Source organism: Labeo rohita, chromosome 16 (assembly GCF_022985175.1).
Source record: "Labeo rohita strain BAU-BD-2019 chromosome 16, IGBB_LRoh.1.0, whole genome shotgun sequence".
Taxonomy (NCBI): domain Eukaryota; kingdom Metazoa; phylum Chordata; class Actinopteri; order Cypriniformes; family Cyprinidae; genus Labeo; species Labeo rohita.
In genome coordinates this window covers 37,652,209-37,672,422 of record NC_066884.1, presented here as the reverse complement: position 1 = coordinate 37,672,422, position 20,214 = coordinate 37,652,209, and the positions used below count along the sequence as shown (strand labels likewise).

Below are 20,214 nucleotides of genomic sequence, written 5' to 3'. Positions count from 1 at the left end.
TTTCAGATGTTTTGCTGCTGTAACATGAGCAAGGGTTAATGTCACAGCTGAGCTCTGGAGGATGAGATGGGTCAGTCAGAGGCTGTTTTAGGGTCACATAAAGGTCTCGCTATGCTAAGGTGAGACCAAACTCATTTCAGATTAAGTTACAGATACTGACACACAAGTACATGCAAGAACACTGATAATGCATGTTGAAACATCACAGCCCATGGTATTAAAGTCAACACATCAATGCCAGTAAATGTTCTTACTCTGCTTATTGCTTTAGAAGTACTGTTCAAAACTTCGTGTCAGGAAAGTTTTCAACATTGACAACAGTCAAAATCAGCATATTAGAATGATTTCTGAAGGATAATATGACACTGAAGACTGGAGTAATGATGCTGAAAATTCAGCTTTGATCACAGAAATAAATTACAATTTAACACATATTCACATAGAAAACAGTTCAAAAAATATTGTATTTTATTGACTTTTTTAAAAACATAAAAAAAATCTTACTGACTCCAAACTGTTTATATGAGACTTTTGATTTTTGTCATAATGTTAAAACATGCATTTTGTTCAGCTTTCAACTTCTCTGCATCTTCATGAATCATGTTGTTCCTCTAGCAGCGTTCCTCTCTGCTTTACTCAGATTTGTCATTATATCCAGAGGTTATGATTTAATCCACGATAGGTCAGAAAACACCCACAGAAACAGGCATGAACTTTATCCAGTGCGTAAGCACTGAAGCACAGCCGTCACCCAACATTTCTCTCAGTGTGATTACGATACGCTATCTTGTTTGTTAGATACACATTATCTTTGTTCTGCTATATTGGCATGATTACAGGCTTTGAACGTCTTTAACGTAGTTTCCTTTCACCTCTCACAGCACTTTGTTTATGTGCCACCTCCTCACCGATGAAATCATACGGTGGCCCTTCATTCAGGGATTTATAAATAAATATAAATATACTTTTCCTCTGATCTCATGTGGCTCTCATGATTCATCGGTTGTGTATCTTGACATGCATGACGGGCCTCGTTCTCGGCGGTTTGTACTTTATGCACCCCTCCCTTAACAGTAAACAAATGCCGTCGGTTTCACGCCACCATGTTTTCTAGTGCAATTTCAAGATTATTATATCTTTTTAAAGACTTCTGAGCAACTGCGACCCAACCAGACTCCCAAACTCTTTTTACCCTCAATCATTTATTTTCATTAAAGTTGATATATATCTGTTTATTTTAAGGTCTAATTAAAAATATCCCCAATCATTAGGAGTCATTATGCTGATCTCTCTTGAGCTTTATTGAGAGTGTTGTTTCAAGCATTCATTGACATTAAATATAGATTTGATTTTGTAAGTCCTAAAATATTCAGTGTGGTCTCAGGCTTTTCATATCTATAAAGTGGGGTCAAAAACATGAAACCACACTGAAAATCTGGAATCAAACATTTAGCAAATATTAAATCAAGTATTGTGGATTGTTTCCACACCACTGTCTCTTTCACTGTTGGTGGCAAAGAAACTTGCAATAAATCAAAGAAATCAAATAACTGTGAGGTTTTGAGTAAAAGACCACTTTATTTAATCTTTCTATATACTTAGATAATATATCTCTATATATCTTTTTATGTATATACTTACACAAAATCTATCTATATAGTCAGAAAAAGTAAAGTGTAAAATATAACGTAAATATAAACTTTATTTGTGAGTTAGCTTGTCCTGTTTTCACAATATATTCTGCCATTAAAAACGACATTGTTCTGCAATATTAGAATAGAAACTGAAAAAAAATGTTCATTTTAACTTGTTTTGATGACTTGTTTGATAACAAGTTTACTGACCCCAAACTTTTGAACAGTAGTGGATACTGTTTGAAAACCTATATATATATATATATATTATTTTTGTTTGTTTTTCCATATTTATTTTATAATGTTAGTAAATTATCTCATATTTTACACAAGATTAAACATTAATACAAATATTTAAAAAAAAAATGTATTTTTTCATAATTACTTTACTGTTTACATTTTGCTACAGGTTCCATTATTTCACCATATGTTGTGACAACATGCCCCATTACTGTTCAAAAGGTCAGTGTGTGTTCAAGTATGTGTTTTCCTGTGCAGTAATGTTCAATGCAGCCTTGAGGTTTTTCTACAAAAATGGATTTCAATTAATAAACCCACCCTGGAAAAAACTTGGGAGTTTAAAAAAAGTTTAAAAAACTAACCCTAATCTCCACTATGTTGTGATACTGAAAGTAATTATTCTGAACTATTAATAGTGCTGTTATCTGTGTGATACTAAACTCATGTGGCGTTCACTGCTGAACAAATATCTACAGTTTCTGCTGAACAGTGATGAACATGATGTACAGGTGTGTGTCAGAGCGAACAAAGACGTGAAGAAGGAATGGAGTGCTATGAGAAGGAGGGAAAGGGAAGAAAACAGATGGAGAGAGAGAGAAAGAGAGAGTCAGTCCGTGTGGCCCCCGCAGGGCCCCGAGCTGTCCAGCGTCACACCAGCTTTACACAAGGACAAAAAAGTTTTCGGGAGAACGACAGGAAAAAAACCCTACACCCCTCCCTCTCTTACTCGAGGGGAGTGCGTGTGAGAGTGCGAGAGATAGAGAGAGAGAGAGAGTGTGTGTGTGACAGAATAGAGAACGAGTCTGAAGAAACGAGGAAAAGTTCGCCAAGCAACTCCTTCAACTCCGCGGATCTTGTGTTTGTTTCTTTCGCTCTTTCACAAACTTGACGCAGAACGGATCCGTGCGGGAGACGCAGTTCACGCACAGGAGGACAGAATGACGACTGGATCTGTGAGCAGGTAACGCGCACACATGCACTCGACAGCGCGCACAATGACAGCCCAGACGCGCGGGTTTGGGCACGTTTGTGACTTTTGCGCATCATTGTATCGGATGGGGAGACATTAGGTGCCTATTGAGTCTCGTATCCTGTTCGTGCCACTGGCTGCGGACGCAGGGGGGGAGGAATTCGGACACGGGTTCGAGTCGGGCTTGATCACAACCATGAGATTACAACAGACTGTTCCTGGTCAGATCAGACCACTGGACTGGGCGGCTGCTGATATATAAATACATATTGTTTAGATTTCATATTTACGTCAAAAATCCTAAAGGAACGCTAATGCTAAATCATACTTTGGAATAGATCCTAATGTGCTCAAAGAAGCAAAGGATTACAAAACATTTCTTTATGTGACTCTAGGGCATGTTTATGAAAGCTGAAGAAGTTGAAAGTCTGGATTAGAGAATTTTAAGAGGCCTATTCGTTTATATTCATCTCATAGATATTACTTTGAAGAACTGTTTATACCTCCACTTGTCTCATTTCTCTGAGTTTCCAAATGAAAAGTGGAAGGAAAAAGTCGCAGCAGGTTGTGATTGCGTTGTTTTAGAACGTTTTCAGTGGCATCGTGACGAAGTGGTTCGAATTCTGATCAGTGACATTCCTTTCGGATTATTGGCCGCGTTTAAATCGCCAGTAGCAGGGCTCTTGTATCGGGACGCAGGCTTTGTGGCGGGTTCTTCCAGTAGCCTGCAGCGGACGGGTGAAAAACGTGGCCGGAGGCGGGGGGTCGTTACTGCGGCTTGAGCGACCCCGATCCGCGCTCTGGGACTCTGTAGTTCTGGCCTGATGCTGTGCTGAGGTTTCCGTGGTGCGCCGCTTTAACCCACATGTATGATTACGGGTCTGCGGCAGCACTCAAAATGTCATGCATCATTTTACAATGTTCTGAAATACCAATAGTAAACCACAGATGATGTGAAAACTCATCAGACAGATAAACATTATTGTTACAAACAAGCCTCATGTTCACTTGAGACAGATTGCTTAAGTGTTTGGGGTCCAGTAGAAACAGGCATTTGAAATTAACCCGTTATGTTCACTTCATAAATGTAAACAATGTTCCTCTGACCTAATTACTACAACGCATACAGATGTGGCTCTAAGTGATCATGCACTTTCAGAAACTTGATTGTTGTTATCCAGGAGAGTATCTAACATTGTTTCTGTTTTGGGTCTGTTTGGCCCCAATAATCCAGGTTTATTCTTAACATAAACATAATCGTGTTCCATGTTTCACACTGTTACTTTGAGTTAGTAATTAATCTTTTTGAAACATTTTGTGTGGAACCATGGCAAGCATATTTTGATACTAATCATTCTAAAGTTTATTTATAACTTAAGGTGCAGTCTATTGAGTAAATATTCTGAATATGTAAATGACATTGTTTGCATAATCAGATTGAACCAGTATTCTGGGGCCTCATTTATCAACAGTGTGTAGAAAAGGTTTTTGTCCTTCTTTATATTTACACACATTCCTATTAATACAAGTTGGTAGATCCCACACTTTGAATGAAACTGTTCTTATTATGCACACATCTGTGTGTACGCACTGTTGATAAATGAGGTCCATGATTTCTTGAAATCTGAATAAAACAGCTGAAATACGTAGTTATAACTTTGTCCAAACAAAGAATCATGTTTTTGATTGTTTTTCTTTACTTTTATTTGCAAACATTTTAAAGACTTGCACAGAATAATTGGGAAGCGATGTGCCCATAAACAGCGTCATTAACTCCTCGTCCAATATCATCACATTAATCTGCAAATAAATAACACCATCTCTTCAAATCCATGATCAAAGCATTTGCTTTCAGTGTTACCCCTCAGATACTGAACCTAACCACTAATTGGCATTTAATGGGTTAACCACTGAGACACATCATGAGTTGTCTGTTGCCAGACAGCTCGCTGTTAAATTTGAGCACTGCATTGTTTCACACTGTATATCCTTGGCACCACAATTCAGGGTTAGAAAGTGTGAAAAGAGGCTCAGCAAGACCTTGCCCTTAATTAAGGCCTGTTCACACCAGCACACAATAACATTCAGTTTATTATAATTAACCCTTTATGTTCACTTCAGAAAGTAAACACAGTTCCTCTGACCTAATTACTACAACACATACAGATGTTGGACTAAGTGGTCCTGCGCCTGATTGTTGTTATCCAGGAGAGCAACATTGTTTCTGTTTTGTGTTTATTTGGCCCCAATAATAACATGAAAAATACAATATGCTTGGCATTTCTAATCCAGATTTATTCTTAACACTGAGTAAACATAATCTTGTACCATGTTTCACACAGTTACTGCGAGTTAGCGATTAATCATTTTGAAATGGTTTGTGTGGAAGCATTACAAGCATGTTCTGATATTAATTAATATAAAGTGAATATTGAGTAAATATTCTAAATATGAAAATAACATAGTCTCCATAATCAGATTGAACCAGTATTCTGGTTTCTTGAAATCTGAATAAAACAGTGTGTGCACTTGGAAGGGTGAAATGCAGAGCACAAATTCCTAGTATGGGACACCATACTTGGCCACATGTCATGTCCTTAATATCATTGCATTAATCTGCCAGTAAATAACACTGTCTCTTTAAGTCCACGATTAGTGCATTTGCTGCATCACTGTTACCCCTCAGATACTGAACCTAACCACTAATTGGCATTTAATGGGTTAACCACTGAGACACATCATGAGACACTTTAGGATGAGTTGTCTGTTGCCAAACAGCATTCGGGCACTGCATTGTTTCACACTGTATGTCCTTGGCACCACAATTTAGGGTTAGCACTGTTCCAGGGTTAACAAATGTGGGCCAGAAGAGTCCTTGCACTCTTAAAAATAAAGGTTCTTTATTGGCATCAATGGTTACATGAAGAACCTTAAAACATACATGGAATCTTTCAAATGCAGAAAAGGTTCTTTATAGTCGAAAAAGATTCTTTAGAGTTTTTTAAAATGTTCTTCAAAATGGTTATTTTAGGATTTTTTTTCACTGAAAAGTTCTTCTGTGGCATCACTGCAAAAACACCCATTTTGGAACCTTTATTTTTAAGCGTGTACCCCAAGTTAAAAGCCTATTCACACCAAGAATGATAACTGAAACTATAATAACTTCTACACCAACAAACATTAGGTTTATTATAAACACATGCTGCTGTTTTGATTGGCTGAATTTTTTTTTTTAGTAAATGGAAAAAAAAATCTAAAACTGATTCCATTGATATCCTATTGTGAGAATTAATATGATTATTTAAACGTTATAGTTGTTGCCCTTGGTATAAACAGGCCTTAAGTAATGTTAGAATATACAATGTGAAATTTGACCTGACCATTCTGGATTAATGGCTAACCGAAAGTAAAAAACAAGATAATCCAAGATTACTCATACTGAATCTTTAATATGTGATTTAACCATTTCAGGTGTAATTTTGCATTTGAAACATGTTGTTTTGAATCGTAGTTTTCATAAGACTAGGACAACAAATATGAGCGTGACACAATGTGAAGTATTTTTACAATGAAAAGCCACCAACCAGAACCTTAAGATGTGGGTTAAAGGCATTGCATTGTGAATGTGGTTGATATGGGAATGTTTTGAGGATAAGTCATATCCAGAGGAATTGCCAATAGGAGCCGGGCAGGGTGGGGAACGGCCTGTCAGGAGGAATTCTGGGAGAGCCACTCAGACGTATTGGAATCCATCAGCTTGTTAACACATTTTCCTAATTGTTCAGAGATTAATCTAATCAGCCCCTTGCAGAGCCTATAATTTACAGTGCTCATCGTGTGTTGATATAGGGTCTCATTATCACATTATCATTTAATCTCACAACATGATTAAATTGAAATTTTCATCTTCTACTACTACTCATCATCATATGTGTTTTTCCTTTTTCTCACAGATTGTGTGTGTTTTGGTGTTGTGTGTTTGCTGTCCTGCCCTTAACAACAGCTGAGGAAGCAGAGAAGCCGGTGAGTGATAATAAAGATGATGATTTTACATTTGCATACTCTACTATTAGAGAGAAGTGCTTCCTCGTGTGTTGCCATATGTTTGTGGACCAGCTGAAGCTGAATGAGTCTTCTGTGGCTCTGAGAGAAGCACAGATAAACTCTATCGGCCCCTGCGGCCAGTGCTGGATCTGACCATTAAATCAGGCCGCATGAGCTGATCTTTCCATTGTTTGGTCATCTGGCCTCTGATGTGGGATTGTCCTTTGGGAGCCCGTGAGATGTGGCTGTGATTGGGCGTTGGTGTGAAAAAATCACACTCGCATGTAAGCAAGTGAGCAGTTATGCACGTGTTCAGAGTAAGCAAACACACACACACACACACACAGAGGGTGAAGACCACCAAAGCTTCAAGAGGAGCTGCAGTGGCAAACTCTCGCTGAGAGTTTAATGTGCATGTGTAGTTTGTACAGCACACTGTTATGCTCTATTTCAACAACAGTTTATTGTAGAAATACTCGGAGACAAATGCCATGGAAAACTAGAAATGAGTTTGTTGTTTTTCCTTGCATTTCAAACAGCGCGCATGCTAGATGTTATAACAGGCAGGAAATCACACGCACATACAGATTATACTGGCTACTGCAGCTAATGCAGCTCCAAAAACAATCTGTCTGTCTATTTATTTATCTATCTGTCCGTCTGTCCATCCGTCGTCTGTCCGTCCGTCCATGCATCTCACCTACATTACACGCACTGACACAGGCTGGCGTTGTGTGACCTTGATGGCAGTTTAGACAGGATCAGAGGTGCATTACAGGCCTTGTACTCTTGTTTTTCTCTCTCCCCCCTTTTTTTGTGAACTGAATGGATTCTTTTGTTTGTTGCTTTCTTCCCTTCTACCTCTGCCTGCCCTGCAGACGCTCAAATTCTTCTCTCCTGATTGATGAAATGAGGTTATATAAGTAACTGGAATTAGATCAAATCTGCGTCCAGCACTGTAAAGAATGTCATTGCACTGGGCTGAACTCCAGAGTCCAGCCTCTTCCTGAATGCAGCACATGCCATTAGTTTAATTATGCCTCTTTCTTAGTCATAATGTCATTCATCACCGTGCATGATTGAACAGGACATGTGTTTGAACTTGCATGTTGTTGGGTGTAGTTTGGGGAATTATTTGGTGTTTTTCAAAACAATTGTTCGTGCTTTTCTTGTCTAATCTTGCAATTTAATTGCACTATGTAATTTGATATTGATCAGACTTCTAATTACAGCTGGTTATTAGGTTTCAGCTTATGCACCAGGACTGGTTTTGCATTTGTCTGTGATGTTTGTTTTTACAGCTGTGCATACATATTTTCAGACATTTTGGACCCCATTGTAAATACAGCATTAGCATCGTACATGTGGCATATTTATTTGCTGTGTATAATTCTGACGCCTTCCTTTGACAGGCGGCAGGACGACAGTCTCGTCAGGCAGAGGAGGAGGTGCTCGAAGGAGTGTGGGGTGCATGGAGCGAATGGGTGGAGTGTTCTCAGAGCTGTGGAGTGGGCGTGTCTGAGAGGCGGAGACAGTGTATGCCACCTCCGCAAACCCCGCCACATATATATAACAGACCATCTTATCCTCAACCAGGTGTCGGACCCTACTCCTTGTATCCTGTCAACGAGCCTCCTCCATATGGAGCAGGGGGCGCTGAGAGGCCACCTTATTTCTCCCCGCCTCTCCCAGCCAATCCGAATCCTGGATTACCACTTTACCGAAACGAAGCTGGTGGAGCGGGTCCAGTGCAGTTTGGTCCACCCAATCAGGACCCGGTTTCAGTCTACCGTTCACCTTCCTCATCCTCTGCACTTCCCTACGGAAGAGTTCCCGCACGGTCGCCCAATCACGGCAGAGCTCTAGGCAGTGGGAGCAGGAGGTCAGTTTCCCCCAATAGGGGCACAGCATCTATAAGGAGGTGAGCAGGGCTGGTCAGAGAAGACCTTCCTGTTTACATAAGCAGAACTCATTGATAGCTTGGGCTGCATGATAAATATGGTAATGCGTCCAACAAAAGGTTATGATTTAAATAAATATATAGTCTGAAAGAGTCAAAGGGCGACGCTTTGTCCTTTACTACACATGCTCAAGTGCACATGATGGTCATTAAACGCGGCTTTTAGTAGCCGGCATAGGCTTATGTTGTGCGTTGTGAATGTAGATATTCACTTTTTCTATATTCACACAACTGCAAACATTTCTAACTGCTACAATATTTTGTAACAATTCAAACATTTAGTATATATTATTAATATCTCAGCATTACAGTATACCGTTCAGAAGATTGGGGTTTGTAATATTTGTTAATGATTTTGAAGTCTCTTCTGCTTACCGAGGCTGCATTCATTCGATCAAATTTTTTTTAATATTATTACAATTTAAAACAGCTGTTCTCGCTGTGAATATGTTATAAAATGTAATTTATTTCTGTGATCAAAGCTGAATTTTTTTAGCATCATTACTTCAGTCTCCATTGTCACATGATCCTTCAGAAATCATTTCTGATTACTCTTAATGTTGAAAACAGTTGTGCTGCCAAATATTTTTTTGTGGAAACCATGGTGCATTTAAGTTTTTTCAGCATTTATTTGAAACAAATATCTTTTTTTATCATTTTAAATGTCTTTGCTGTCACTTTTGATCTATTCAATGCAGCTTTGCTAAATAAAAGTATCAGTTTCTTTTAAAAACAAATGTTGACCACAAACTTTTGAATGGCAGTGTATTTTGAAATGATAGAAAACTTGAAAAATAAGTAGGTTGAAACCCAATCACAAAAAAAATCCAATTTCACATTTCCACCGATGTGAATGCCAAGAGAACTGGGTTCACTGTTAAATCACTGAGTAAGGTCTGATTTTGATTTTTTTTTAAAAAGAGAACCCGTGTGAATTCTCTAGAAGTCTTTCTGTGGTATAAAACAGGACTAAAAGTGCAAATACAAGGAATTGGTTTTCACACACCTTGTTTAAAGGAGAAGTCCACTTTCAGAACAACAATTTACAGATAAAGTACTCACCCACCTTGTCATCCAAGATGTTCATGTCTTTCTTTCTTTAGTCATAAAGAAATTATGGTTTTTGAGGAAAACATTTCAGGATTTTTCTCCATATAATGGACTGATATAGTGCCCCGAGTTTGAACTTCTGAAATGTAGTTTAAATGCAGCTTCAAACGATCACAAATGCAGTTGTAAACGATCCCAGCCACTAGTAAGAAGGGTCTTATCTAGCGAAACGATCACTTATTTTCATAAAAATAATACAATTTATATAATGTTTAATATCAAACGCTCATCTTGTCTTGCTCTTCCCAACCTCTGTTTTTTTTTCCTCTTCATGTCAGTTAGTGTATGTCGAAAAACTCCCATCTCATGTTCTCCCTCAACTTCAAAATCGTCCTATATCACTGTTTTACCTTTTTTGTTGAGGGTGTTTGATCTTCTTTGCATGTTCACTTTGCAAACACTGGGTCGGTACTTCTGCAGCGATGTATGATTTTGAAATGATTTTTGAAGTTGAGAGAGAAAATACGTTTGGAGTTTTTCGACATACACTAACTGTCTTGAGCCAGAATACACAGAGTTCAGGCAGAGCAAGACAAAACGAGTGTTTGACATGAAAAACTAATGAAAATAACCGATCGTTTCACTAGATAAGACCCTTCTTCCTCGGCTGGGATCGTTTACAGCCGCATTTGGGATCGTTTGAAGCTGCATTTAAACTGTATTTTGGAAGTTCAAACTCGGGCACCATATCAGTCCATTATATGGAGAAAAATCCTGAAATGTTTTCCTCAAAAAAACAAAATTTATTTACGACTGAAGAAAGAAAGACATGATCATCTTGGATGACAAGGGGGTGACTACATTATCTGTGAATTGTTGTTCTGGAAGTGGACTTCTCCGTTAACATAAGTTGTTTTAATGTGATTTTAAGACTTTATTGCTCTTTTAGCTTTGATATCTTGATGTCTAATGTGCTAATATTTGCACAGTTCTATTCAAAAACACTATATTTGTCCTACAAGCCTGTTTCCACCATAGTCATATATGTTTTTTCTTTCCCTGTCACACCAGGTCTAGCTCTTCTATTCGTCCTGGACAGTTTGGGTACGGCAGGGTGCCGTTCTCTCTTCCCTTACACAGACAAAACCGTCACACGCGACACACACGTCGCCACAACACCACTACCACAGACAGCCTCGATGCTCTCAATGTGAACTCCAGCTCACATGTGGATAAAACACAGGAAGAACTTGAGCAAATTATTCCAGACACTGTTGCTAGAGAACGAAAAGAGCATGAAAAGAAAATTGAGGCAGCAGACGTGGAGAGTGATGCTGCAAGTGATGGAGAGCCACACAAACGCATGGAGAGAGTGCGGGAACGCGAGCCAACCGTACATTCGCAGCCCCTGACCCAAAGACACGTGGCCCGCGACAAACGCGGCGACGGACGCACTTCTCGCCAAGTCCCACACTCCTACACACACACTATTCACCGGTCACATACTCCCAGAGAGCCTCCTCCCTACGGCCTCCAGCCTCACACAAACATAAATCCTGAGCCCTGGGTCCTGCAGAACGCAGCCCAGCCCTCCAGAAACGAAGCCGAGAGGGAGTGGAGGCCTCCAGCGGCGACCCACAACTACAGATGCTCTGGACATGACAGAGAGTACCGCAGGTGCAGCCTACAGGTGAGTCCAGTGACCTTTTATTTTATAACATAATCTAATCTGTAAGTGCAGTTTTTAAAACATACTTTTACGATTTTAAATACACTACAAGCACACATTCAGTACAATTTCGTGTACTTCTCAACACAAGGCAAATAGTTTGATGTAAAAATACTCTAATCATAACCTTCAGAACTCATAAACTCAAACAAAAACATCTCATTCATAAATTATCATGATGGTGATGCCCTGATTAACATATGATAGTCATATTTACATATCAGTCAGTTTTCCAGTATTTATAAGTTGGCTCGTTCTAATGAACGAGAGCTGGTTCACGAAGGTTAGCCAGTCATAACAGAGGTCATTTGTCAAACGCAGCAAAAACAGCATGATTAATTTAACGGGTCAGAGAGTGGAAAGAGGGTGGAAACTTCCCATGAAAAACTCAGTTGTGACTGTTGTGGAAAACCCAAGTGCTATTGCAAATGCTACAAATGTGTGGCTCCTTTAACTGGCTTTGTATGTGGGGTAATCAGAGTTTAATCTCATTCAGCCTGCTTTAGTCTTTCTAATACCAAATATTTACCATTCATGTAATGACCTCAACTGCTAAAATGGAGTTTGCATGTGTTGTGAATGATCTCAGCCTCTCCACTCAGCCAGCAATGGTGTGAGTTTGGAGCGGGACTAACCGAACAGTGTTGGATGAGGAGAGGACTCGGAAATCTCGTGATTTTGCTATTCTGTTTGGTGGGATGACTTCAGCTTGGATAGTTCAAACATGCATTCAAATTTGCTGTCAATTTACTCACACTCAGGCCATCCAAGATGTAGGAGACTATTTTTCTATTTTTAGCTGAAACCATGCTCTTTAGTGATTAAAATGCAAGTCAGCGGCGACTGTCTTTTTGAGAGTCACAAAAGCATATACAGGCGGCACAAAATTAATACCCGTAGTTCCAGAAGATGTATTGAGGAAAGAAATTGCACATTATTTACAACATTATTACCTGTAATCCAGAGCCCCAGGCAAGCTGGCCGGTTCCTTCAGACAGTTCCTTTTAAGAACTGGTTTAAATAAGTGACTCACCAGTTCGTACGTAATCATGTCACTTATTGTTATAGTCACATATTGTTATAGTATACAATAATAATGTGAAATCTGAATGTCAAAAGCAGGGCTATTCAATTACATTAATTTGAGGGCTGGATTATCAAACTGAAAATTTTAAGGGGGCCAAGGGGGTGGGGGCCGTCCTGATCTCTTTCTGGGGGGTTAATGTAAGTACTGTCTTTTAATCAATAATAAAAAAAAAAACTAATCACACATTTTTCTGTAATTAATCATGATTAATCTCATATTTACATACTTATATTGTCATAATTTCACACTGAACATTCAAATTAATATAGAAACAATGTAAAGATAGATTTAAATATGTGTTTAATGTCATTTTTTTTTACCAAGTATATAGATTATTCTTTATTGAAGTTAATCAGTGACTAGAGAGTGATGATTTCTCTTTTTCGTTTGTTCTTTGATTTCCGTCAGTGACAGACTTCAGCAGGTTTCACTTCAGTCCTGTCTCTTTAAAGCCTGATGCACATGACGTGGATCTTGACACATATTCATTTTTCTCCCAACTCTTTACGGTCATTTAAGACTTCATAACTCATTTAAGAATACGTTTATGAGGTAACTCACCAAAACCGTGCATTTTGCCATAATTGTGTGTGGTGTTGTCCATTGAAGCACTACTCCATCTGAACCGGCTCAGTGTACGTGTACAGCCGAACACGCAGCCTTTCAACTTCATTTAATAATACTTTGGTCCAGTGTTTGCGCTATTCTGGCCGATAACACTGTCTTTATACCCGGTTAAAGTAGAGTTGTGGATATCTCATAACTCCCTCATACAAGCGCTTGTCAACGCTGCCGTCTGTTGATGTTGCGGTCTCCGGTAGATTGTTGCATCTCTTTCTTTTCTTTTCGGGACAGTGTTGCCACCTTATGGACAAACTAATTAGTACAGAAACAATTCAAGCCATATGTGTGACCTGCGTGTGCTTCTCAGTCGGGCCGGATGAAGATGATTGGCGGGCCGGAGTGGGCCTGCGGGCTGCCAGTTGAATAGGTCTGGTCTAAAGCATATAGAGCATGCTTCTCATCAGCGGCTCATGGGTCCGAGTCCTGTTGCCTCAGTTCAGTGACTGTTCAGGAACTGGAGCGCTGAATCAATTAATTCATCACAGAATCAGATACGCTACCATTTTGGCTCGTTTACAGTCAGAGTGACTGTCAGGCATCTGAAAGTGAGTTTTGATTGAGTAACACAAAGATCTGTGCTGCATGAGCCGCAAACTGTTTCAGATACTTAAGTCCAATTTGATAAACTGATTCAGCTGATTCACTAAAAAGACCTGGTTCAAAAGAATGATTCGTTCAAGAACCGGACATCACTCTAGACTGTTTGCCTGAGGCTCTGGATTACAGGTAATAATCTTGTAAATAATGTTCAGTTTCTTGCACAAACTGAATGTTTCGCTTCATAAGACCTCAATATATCATCAGGAGGCACGGTTATTAATTTTGTGTTATTTGATATGCTTTTTTGACACTTAAAGTGACAGTATCTGTTGACTTGCATTTTATGAATCACCCACTGTTTCAGCTAAAAATCTTCTTTACTGTTCTACTAAAAAAAAAAAAACACCTACATCTTGGATGACCTGAGAGTGAGTAAATTAAAGTTAATTTCCAGAACAAAAATTTACAGATAATTTACTCACCCCCTTGTCATCTAAGATATTTATGTCTTTCTTTCTTCAGTTGATAAGAAATTGTTTCTTGAGGAAGATATTTCAGGAATGTTCTCCATATAAGTTTGAACTTCCAAAATGCAGTTTAAATGCAGCTTCAAAGAGCTCTAAACGATCCCAGCCGTGGAAGAAGGGTCTTATCTAGCGAAACAATCGATCATTTTCGAAACAAGTTGACAATGTATATACTTTTTAACCTGAAATGCTCATCTTGTCTCGCCTCTGCGATGCGCATCCAGGTCAAAACAGTTAGGGTTTCTTCTTCAACATCGCTGTTTTACCTTTTTTTATAAAGGGTGTCTGATCTTTTTTGCATGTTCACTTTGTAAACACTGGGTCGGTACTTCTGCTGCTATGTAGGAGGATTTTGAAGTTCGGGAAGAAAACGAGATGGGAGTTTTTCAACATACCCCAACTGTATTGACCACGTTGAACCGGAAAAAAAATCAGAGTTCATGCAGACTTAGACAAGACGAGCGTTTGAGATTAAAAAGTATATGAATTGTCAGTTTGTTTTGAAAATGACCAATTGTTTCGCTAGATAAGACCCTTCTTCATCAGCTGGGATCGTTTAGAGCCATTTGAAGCTGCATTTTGGAAGTTCAAACCTGGGGGCACCATTGAAGTTCATTATATGAAGATAATTCCCAAATTTTTTTACTCAAAATCATAATTTCTTATTGACTGAAGAAAGAAAGACACAGACATCTTGGATGACAAGGGGGTGAGTAAATTATCTGTAAATTTTTGTTCTGGAAGTAAACTCCTTTAACAGCACGTTTTCTTTTTTGGGTGAACTGTCCCTTTAAATATACTGTTTGGTCTAGAGTGACTCCGTTTAATTTGCACCAATTATGGCTAAATGTTCCCATTGGAAAGTCCCATGTTACATCAGTCAATAAGCTCTTTTGCTCAACATTAACCTCCCAGATTTAACCACAGTTTGGTGAAAGTGCTTCATCTGAGCCGCTAGTAATTACCGTTGATTTTCTGAAAGATGTCATCAAACACTTTCATCCCAAGGTGCATCCTTCACGTCAAAGGGATGGATTTCCCCCTATTCCAGGAGCCGGTTCTCCATCTACCTCTTTGTCTCTCAGAAACTCCAGAGCAGTCTTTTTCTTCAGCTTTCCTTCCAGATCGACTTGGTTCATTTGTGCTGAGCCTCGTTCTCACTCCCCTGTCGAACGCTGACTAGAGCCAGATTCTTTGCAAATCATAAATCACCCAGTTCTCTTTAATCCAACTTTCCAGGATCAGCCTGGGCGGTAGTTATATTATACATCACCGAAGCGTTCCAGCGGCCCAGGGCAGCATGTGAGCTCTCAAAACCAACGTTAGTCATTTTTGAACTTTGGTCAAGTTGATGTGGTGAAGCAGTTTCCTGCTGTTGGTGGCGTGATACACACAGCAGACACGAGTGACACACTGTTAGAAGGATTACTTCAGATAGATCCAAACACGCTGCAGTGTTTGTGTTACCGGGACACGTCGGGCTTGTGGGTCGCGAGCAAGTGCTGAAATCTGAACGAGGGCTTTGGTAGCAGGTTTGCCTCAGCTGTGATTATTTTCTGTGTTTGAATAATTCACCCAATGTGACATCTTCGACAACATTTACCCACCCTCAAGCCACTATTAGTTTCATATGCGCACGAAATATGAATTGCTTTGGTGCTTTTTGGTTCCCATCCACTTTCCCTATTTAGAAAAGTGCATCTCTAACATATTGTTCAACATCTGCTTTTGGGTTTTATTGAGAAGACATAATGGAGAACAGAAAATGTCATAAGTGTGCTTAATTTTATTGCATGTGTACTTAAAATTTGTAGCTCACAATTTTGTGTGTATATTTTTTATAAGTACTTTATTTAAAAGTATGCTAAAATGCACTAGTTTTTCACAAGGGAACATGAATTTATGCAGTTGCGTCTGTGGGCCAAAAATCCCTGAGGCAAGGGATTCGTTCAGATGCATTACAACATTTTATCTCTCATCCTTACCTAAGCACTTATGCTAAACATTTCACAATAGTTTCTGTCATAACACAGCATTGGAGATGTTCCTGCTGTAGTTACAACATCTCTCACTTCTTGTGTTCAGTGCAAGTGAGATGTGCAATGCAACATAATGAAGCTAGATTATAATTGCTGTGTAAAAGCTCTTTGCAAACACTTTATAAATCACAAGTGATCAGACTCATGACACAGTCAGCCATTGCCTTGGATTTCCACTAATTCCTCAAAGGACCTATAGGTTAAATTCATCATTTTTATGGAGACTTGGTTGCTAAGAGTTTTTCAGGCAACACATAACTGAGTACTTAGGGTTTGTAACCGGGTTTGAAATGCCACAGATGGAGGTGGAACCCAGAAAAAGTTCTCGTTGGCCCCTCTGAGGGCTGCTTGGCTATACATAGCAGTGTGTGTGTGTGTTTATCTTTATAGTTTGGAGTGTGTGTTGAGGGGACGGTGAGATTACTGGGCACAGAAAGACAAACTCATGTGTTTTGACTGGAAGTGGAGCTTCTGAACACTTGAGAGAACTTGATGACCATCCTGTGCTCTCTCTCTCTTACTCGTACACACTTTCTGTTGTTTTATTTCCCTTAATATTATAGATTAAACTATGGTTAGACTCAGTAAAAAAAAGTATAAATATTTAAAATAAATACTTAAAGGATTACTCCACTTCCAGAATAAAAATGTACAGATAATGTACTCACCCCCATGTCATCTAAAATGTTTATGTCTTTCTTTCTTCAGTCGCAAAGAAATTAAGCTTTTTAAGGAAAACGTCTGGACTTCAGCCGAGGTCTTATCTAGCAAAACGATTGGTTATTAAATTTACAATTTGTATACTTTTTAACCTCAAATCCTTGTCTTGTCTAGCTCTGTGATGCGCATGCGTGCTCCGAGTCAATACAGTTAGGGTATGTTGAAAAACTCCCTTCTCATTTTCTCCTCCAACTTCAAAATCGTAGTGCATCACTGCAGACGTGCCAACCCAGTGTTTACAAAGAAGATCAAATGTACTTTACAAAAATAGTTAAAATTGTGATGTAGGACGAGAAAATGAGATAGGAGTTTTTCGATACACCCTAAAGTACACATGTGCATTGCAGAGCTAGACAAGATGAGCATTTGTGGTTAAAAAGTGTATAAAAACGTATGTATTTTTCAGAAATGACAGATCGTTTCACTAGATAAGACCCTTATTCCTCAGCTGGGATTGAAACTGCATTTTTAACCTCCAATCCATTGAGCATCATTGAAGTCCACTAAATGGAGAAAAATCCTGGAAGGTTTTCCTCAGAAAAATTAATTTATTTGCATCTAAAGAAAGAAAGACATGAATATCTTGGATGGCATGGGGGTGAGTAAATGTATCGGGAAATTTTTATTCTGGAAGTGGACTAATCCTTTAAGGAATGTCCTGACAGAAGAAAGCTTATTTAAAAATACCTTTTTTTTTTATAAGGTTTCACATTTGTGTTTCTACTTTTTGTCAGCACAGTCAGATTTATGAAAAAACATGTCCATATTACACCTGTAGAATATGTAGAAAATCTAGTAAGTCAAATATAGTACATAATAGTCATTCAAAACCGCTTTGCAGTCTGCGCCGATAGCCTCGTGAGCAGTGGGTCGACATGCAGCGCTGTTGCGCTTCGGGCGTCCCGTGTTCGAATCCCGGATCGCGGACCTTTCCCGATCCCGTCCCCCTCTCTCCCACTTCATTTCCTGTCTCTCTACTGTACTATACATAAAAAGGCAAAAATAAATCTAATAAAATAAAAAATAAATAAATAAATAAAAACGCTTTGCAAAATGTAAAGTGTATTATTACTCAACTCTAATCTTCTAAATGTGACTATAAGGCATGATATAAAAATATTATAAACATTAACATTTCTGTGAAGCTTTGTTTTGAAATAGTGTGTTTTGTGAAAAGCATTATACAAATATTTTATAATCATTTAACTTGACTTGACTTGAGAAAGTCAGATTCTTGTTTTTTCTACTGCCCATGTTGTGCACTTTTATAGCAAAATCACATTCTGTGTGCGTGGCCCCTATTTCTAGTGCTGTAAGTGCATATTTGGAGCAAATGGAATCTAACCCAAAGTAGGTAAAAACCTCTGAACAGATGAACAGATTGCCTAAAATATTTCTTTGTTCCGCAAAGCAGTTTTGTTCTCCATGATCAGTGTTTTACATTGTGTAATATCTTGTTCTGTATGTGTAAACTAGAGAGTGTGTGTGTTTTATTATGGGTTAGATATCTCAGGAATGTTATTGGGTGTACAACATTCTATTTGGAGGAATGATAAACTATAGTTATGTGTACTTTATTGTGTGTGTGTCTGTGTGTGTGTGTGTGTGAGCAGCGGGGAAATGAGAGTAGGGGAGGAGAGGACGTGAAATAGAGGAGTGGAGCGAAGGGGCTTTCTGGGGGTGTGACACAGTTATGCTGTAGTGCAGTGAAAGACGCCACTGTTTAAAACACACACACACACACACCCTCCAGAAATAGAGAGGGCAGAAAAACAGATAGAGGGAATGAGAGGCCTGGAGTGAAGTAATAAAGCAGAGATGAGGGAGGAAGGAAGAGTTTTGCTGGGAGAAGGAATGGAAAGAAAAAGAGAGAAGAGAGAAATGAGGAAGAAGAAGAAAGAAAGAGAAGGGCATTGAAAGGTCTTTCTGTGTGAAGTCATTGAGAAAAGGGTGGGCTCTGCTCTCGCTAAATAAACATTTACATTGCCATGTCAAAGGCCAAATCTCTTCACAATGGCCTTTCGGAAACAAAATAGAGAACTCATCTCAAATATACCATATGATTCAAATGCTGACTGAGAAAATGGAGTGATCTGATCACGTGATCTGAATATGCAAGAACAAAAAACAGGCATAGCATCGAAACTACATTTTCTTATTTAAAGTTTAAATTAAATCTGTAGTTTGCACAAAAATACTGACTGTGTCATCGTTTACTCACCATTTATTCATGTCAAAACAAATGTGTTTGTCTTTCTTCTGTGTAAAATGTGTTTCGCAGAATTTCACAACTCAAGGTGTTTTTCATCAGAAATCTTCCACATAACACAAGCAGAGCAAATTTCTGTGTAAACTGTCACATGATGAAGAATGTCTTGTGGTAATATAACATCTTGCATCATGCGACAGTTTACGTAATTGAAAAAACACCCTAAAAAACTGTGTCATGAATGAGGCCTGATGAAAGTCAATGTATACTGGGGCTGTAACACTGTAAAAAAATCATGATTTACAAAGCATCACAACAGTAGTACATACAACCTGTGTTTGTTCATCAAATTTGGATAAATGTAGCTTCAGTGGCTTCTCTGCAGTGAATGGGTGCCGTCAGAATGAGAGTTCAAACAGCTGATAAAAGCATCACAATAATCCACAAGTAATCCACACCACTCAGTCCATCAGTTAACATCTTGAGACAATTTTTAACTTCAAACCATTGCCTCTGGCTAATATATGAATCCATAATCCATAATAACGCTTCCTCCAGTGAAAAAATTGTTTGGTCTAAATCAGTAGAGAAATATGCACAGACAAGCACCGTTTACAAGAAAAAACAAAAAACTGTCCAAAACAGCTCTAAACAAATATTTGGCTGGGTTTTAATTTGAGAGACAACAGGAGGTGGATTTTTTCACTGGAGGAAGCAAAACTGTGGATTATGGATTTACATTTTAGACAGAAGCAATGTTTTAAAAACATTTTAATATAGATTTGTTTCTTACAAACAAACATCTTTTGTCTTCTCAAGATGTTAACTGATGGACTGGAGT

General features: G+C 38.7%; 1 protein-coding gene across 2 annotated transcripts in view; it reads left to right on the top strand.

The window, feature by feature from the left end:
* Positions 1–2,543: 2,543 nt before the first annotated feature.
* Positions 2,544–20,214, top strand: part of adamtsl4 (ADAMTS-like 4) — a 53,909-nt gene continuing 36,238 nt past the window's right edge. The window contains exons 1-4 of one of the 2 annotated variants that reach the window (XM_051130629.1): positions 2,544–2,835; positions 6,798–6,867; positions 8,301–8,770; positions 10,970–11,588. In XM_051130629.1, coding sequence (XP_050986586.1) covers positions 2,813–2,835; positions 6,798–6,867; positions 8,301–8,770; positions 10,970–11,588 — 1,182 coding nt within the window. In that variant the 5' untranslated portion in view covers positions 2,544–2,812. Of the gene's footprint in view, positions 2,836–6,797; positions 6,868–8,300; positions 8,810–10,969; positions 11,589–20,214 lie in introns of both variants that reach the window. The other variant, XM_051130628.1, reaches the window with a different exon arrangement.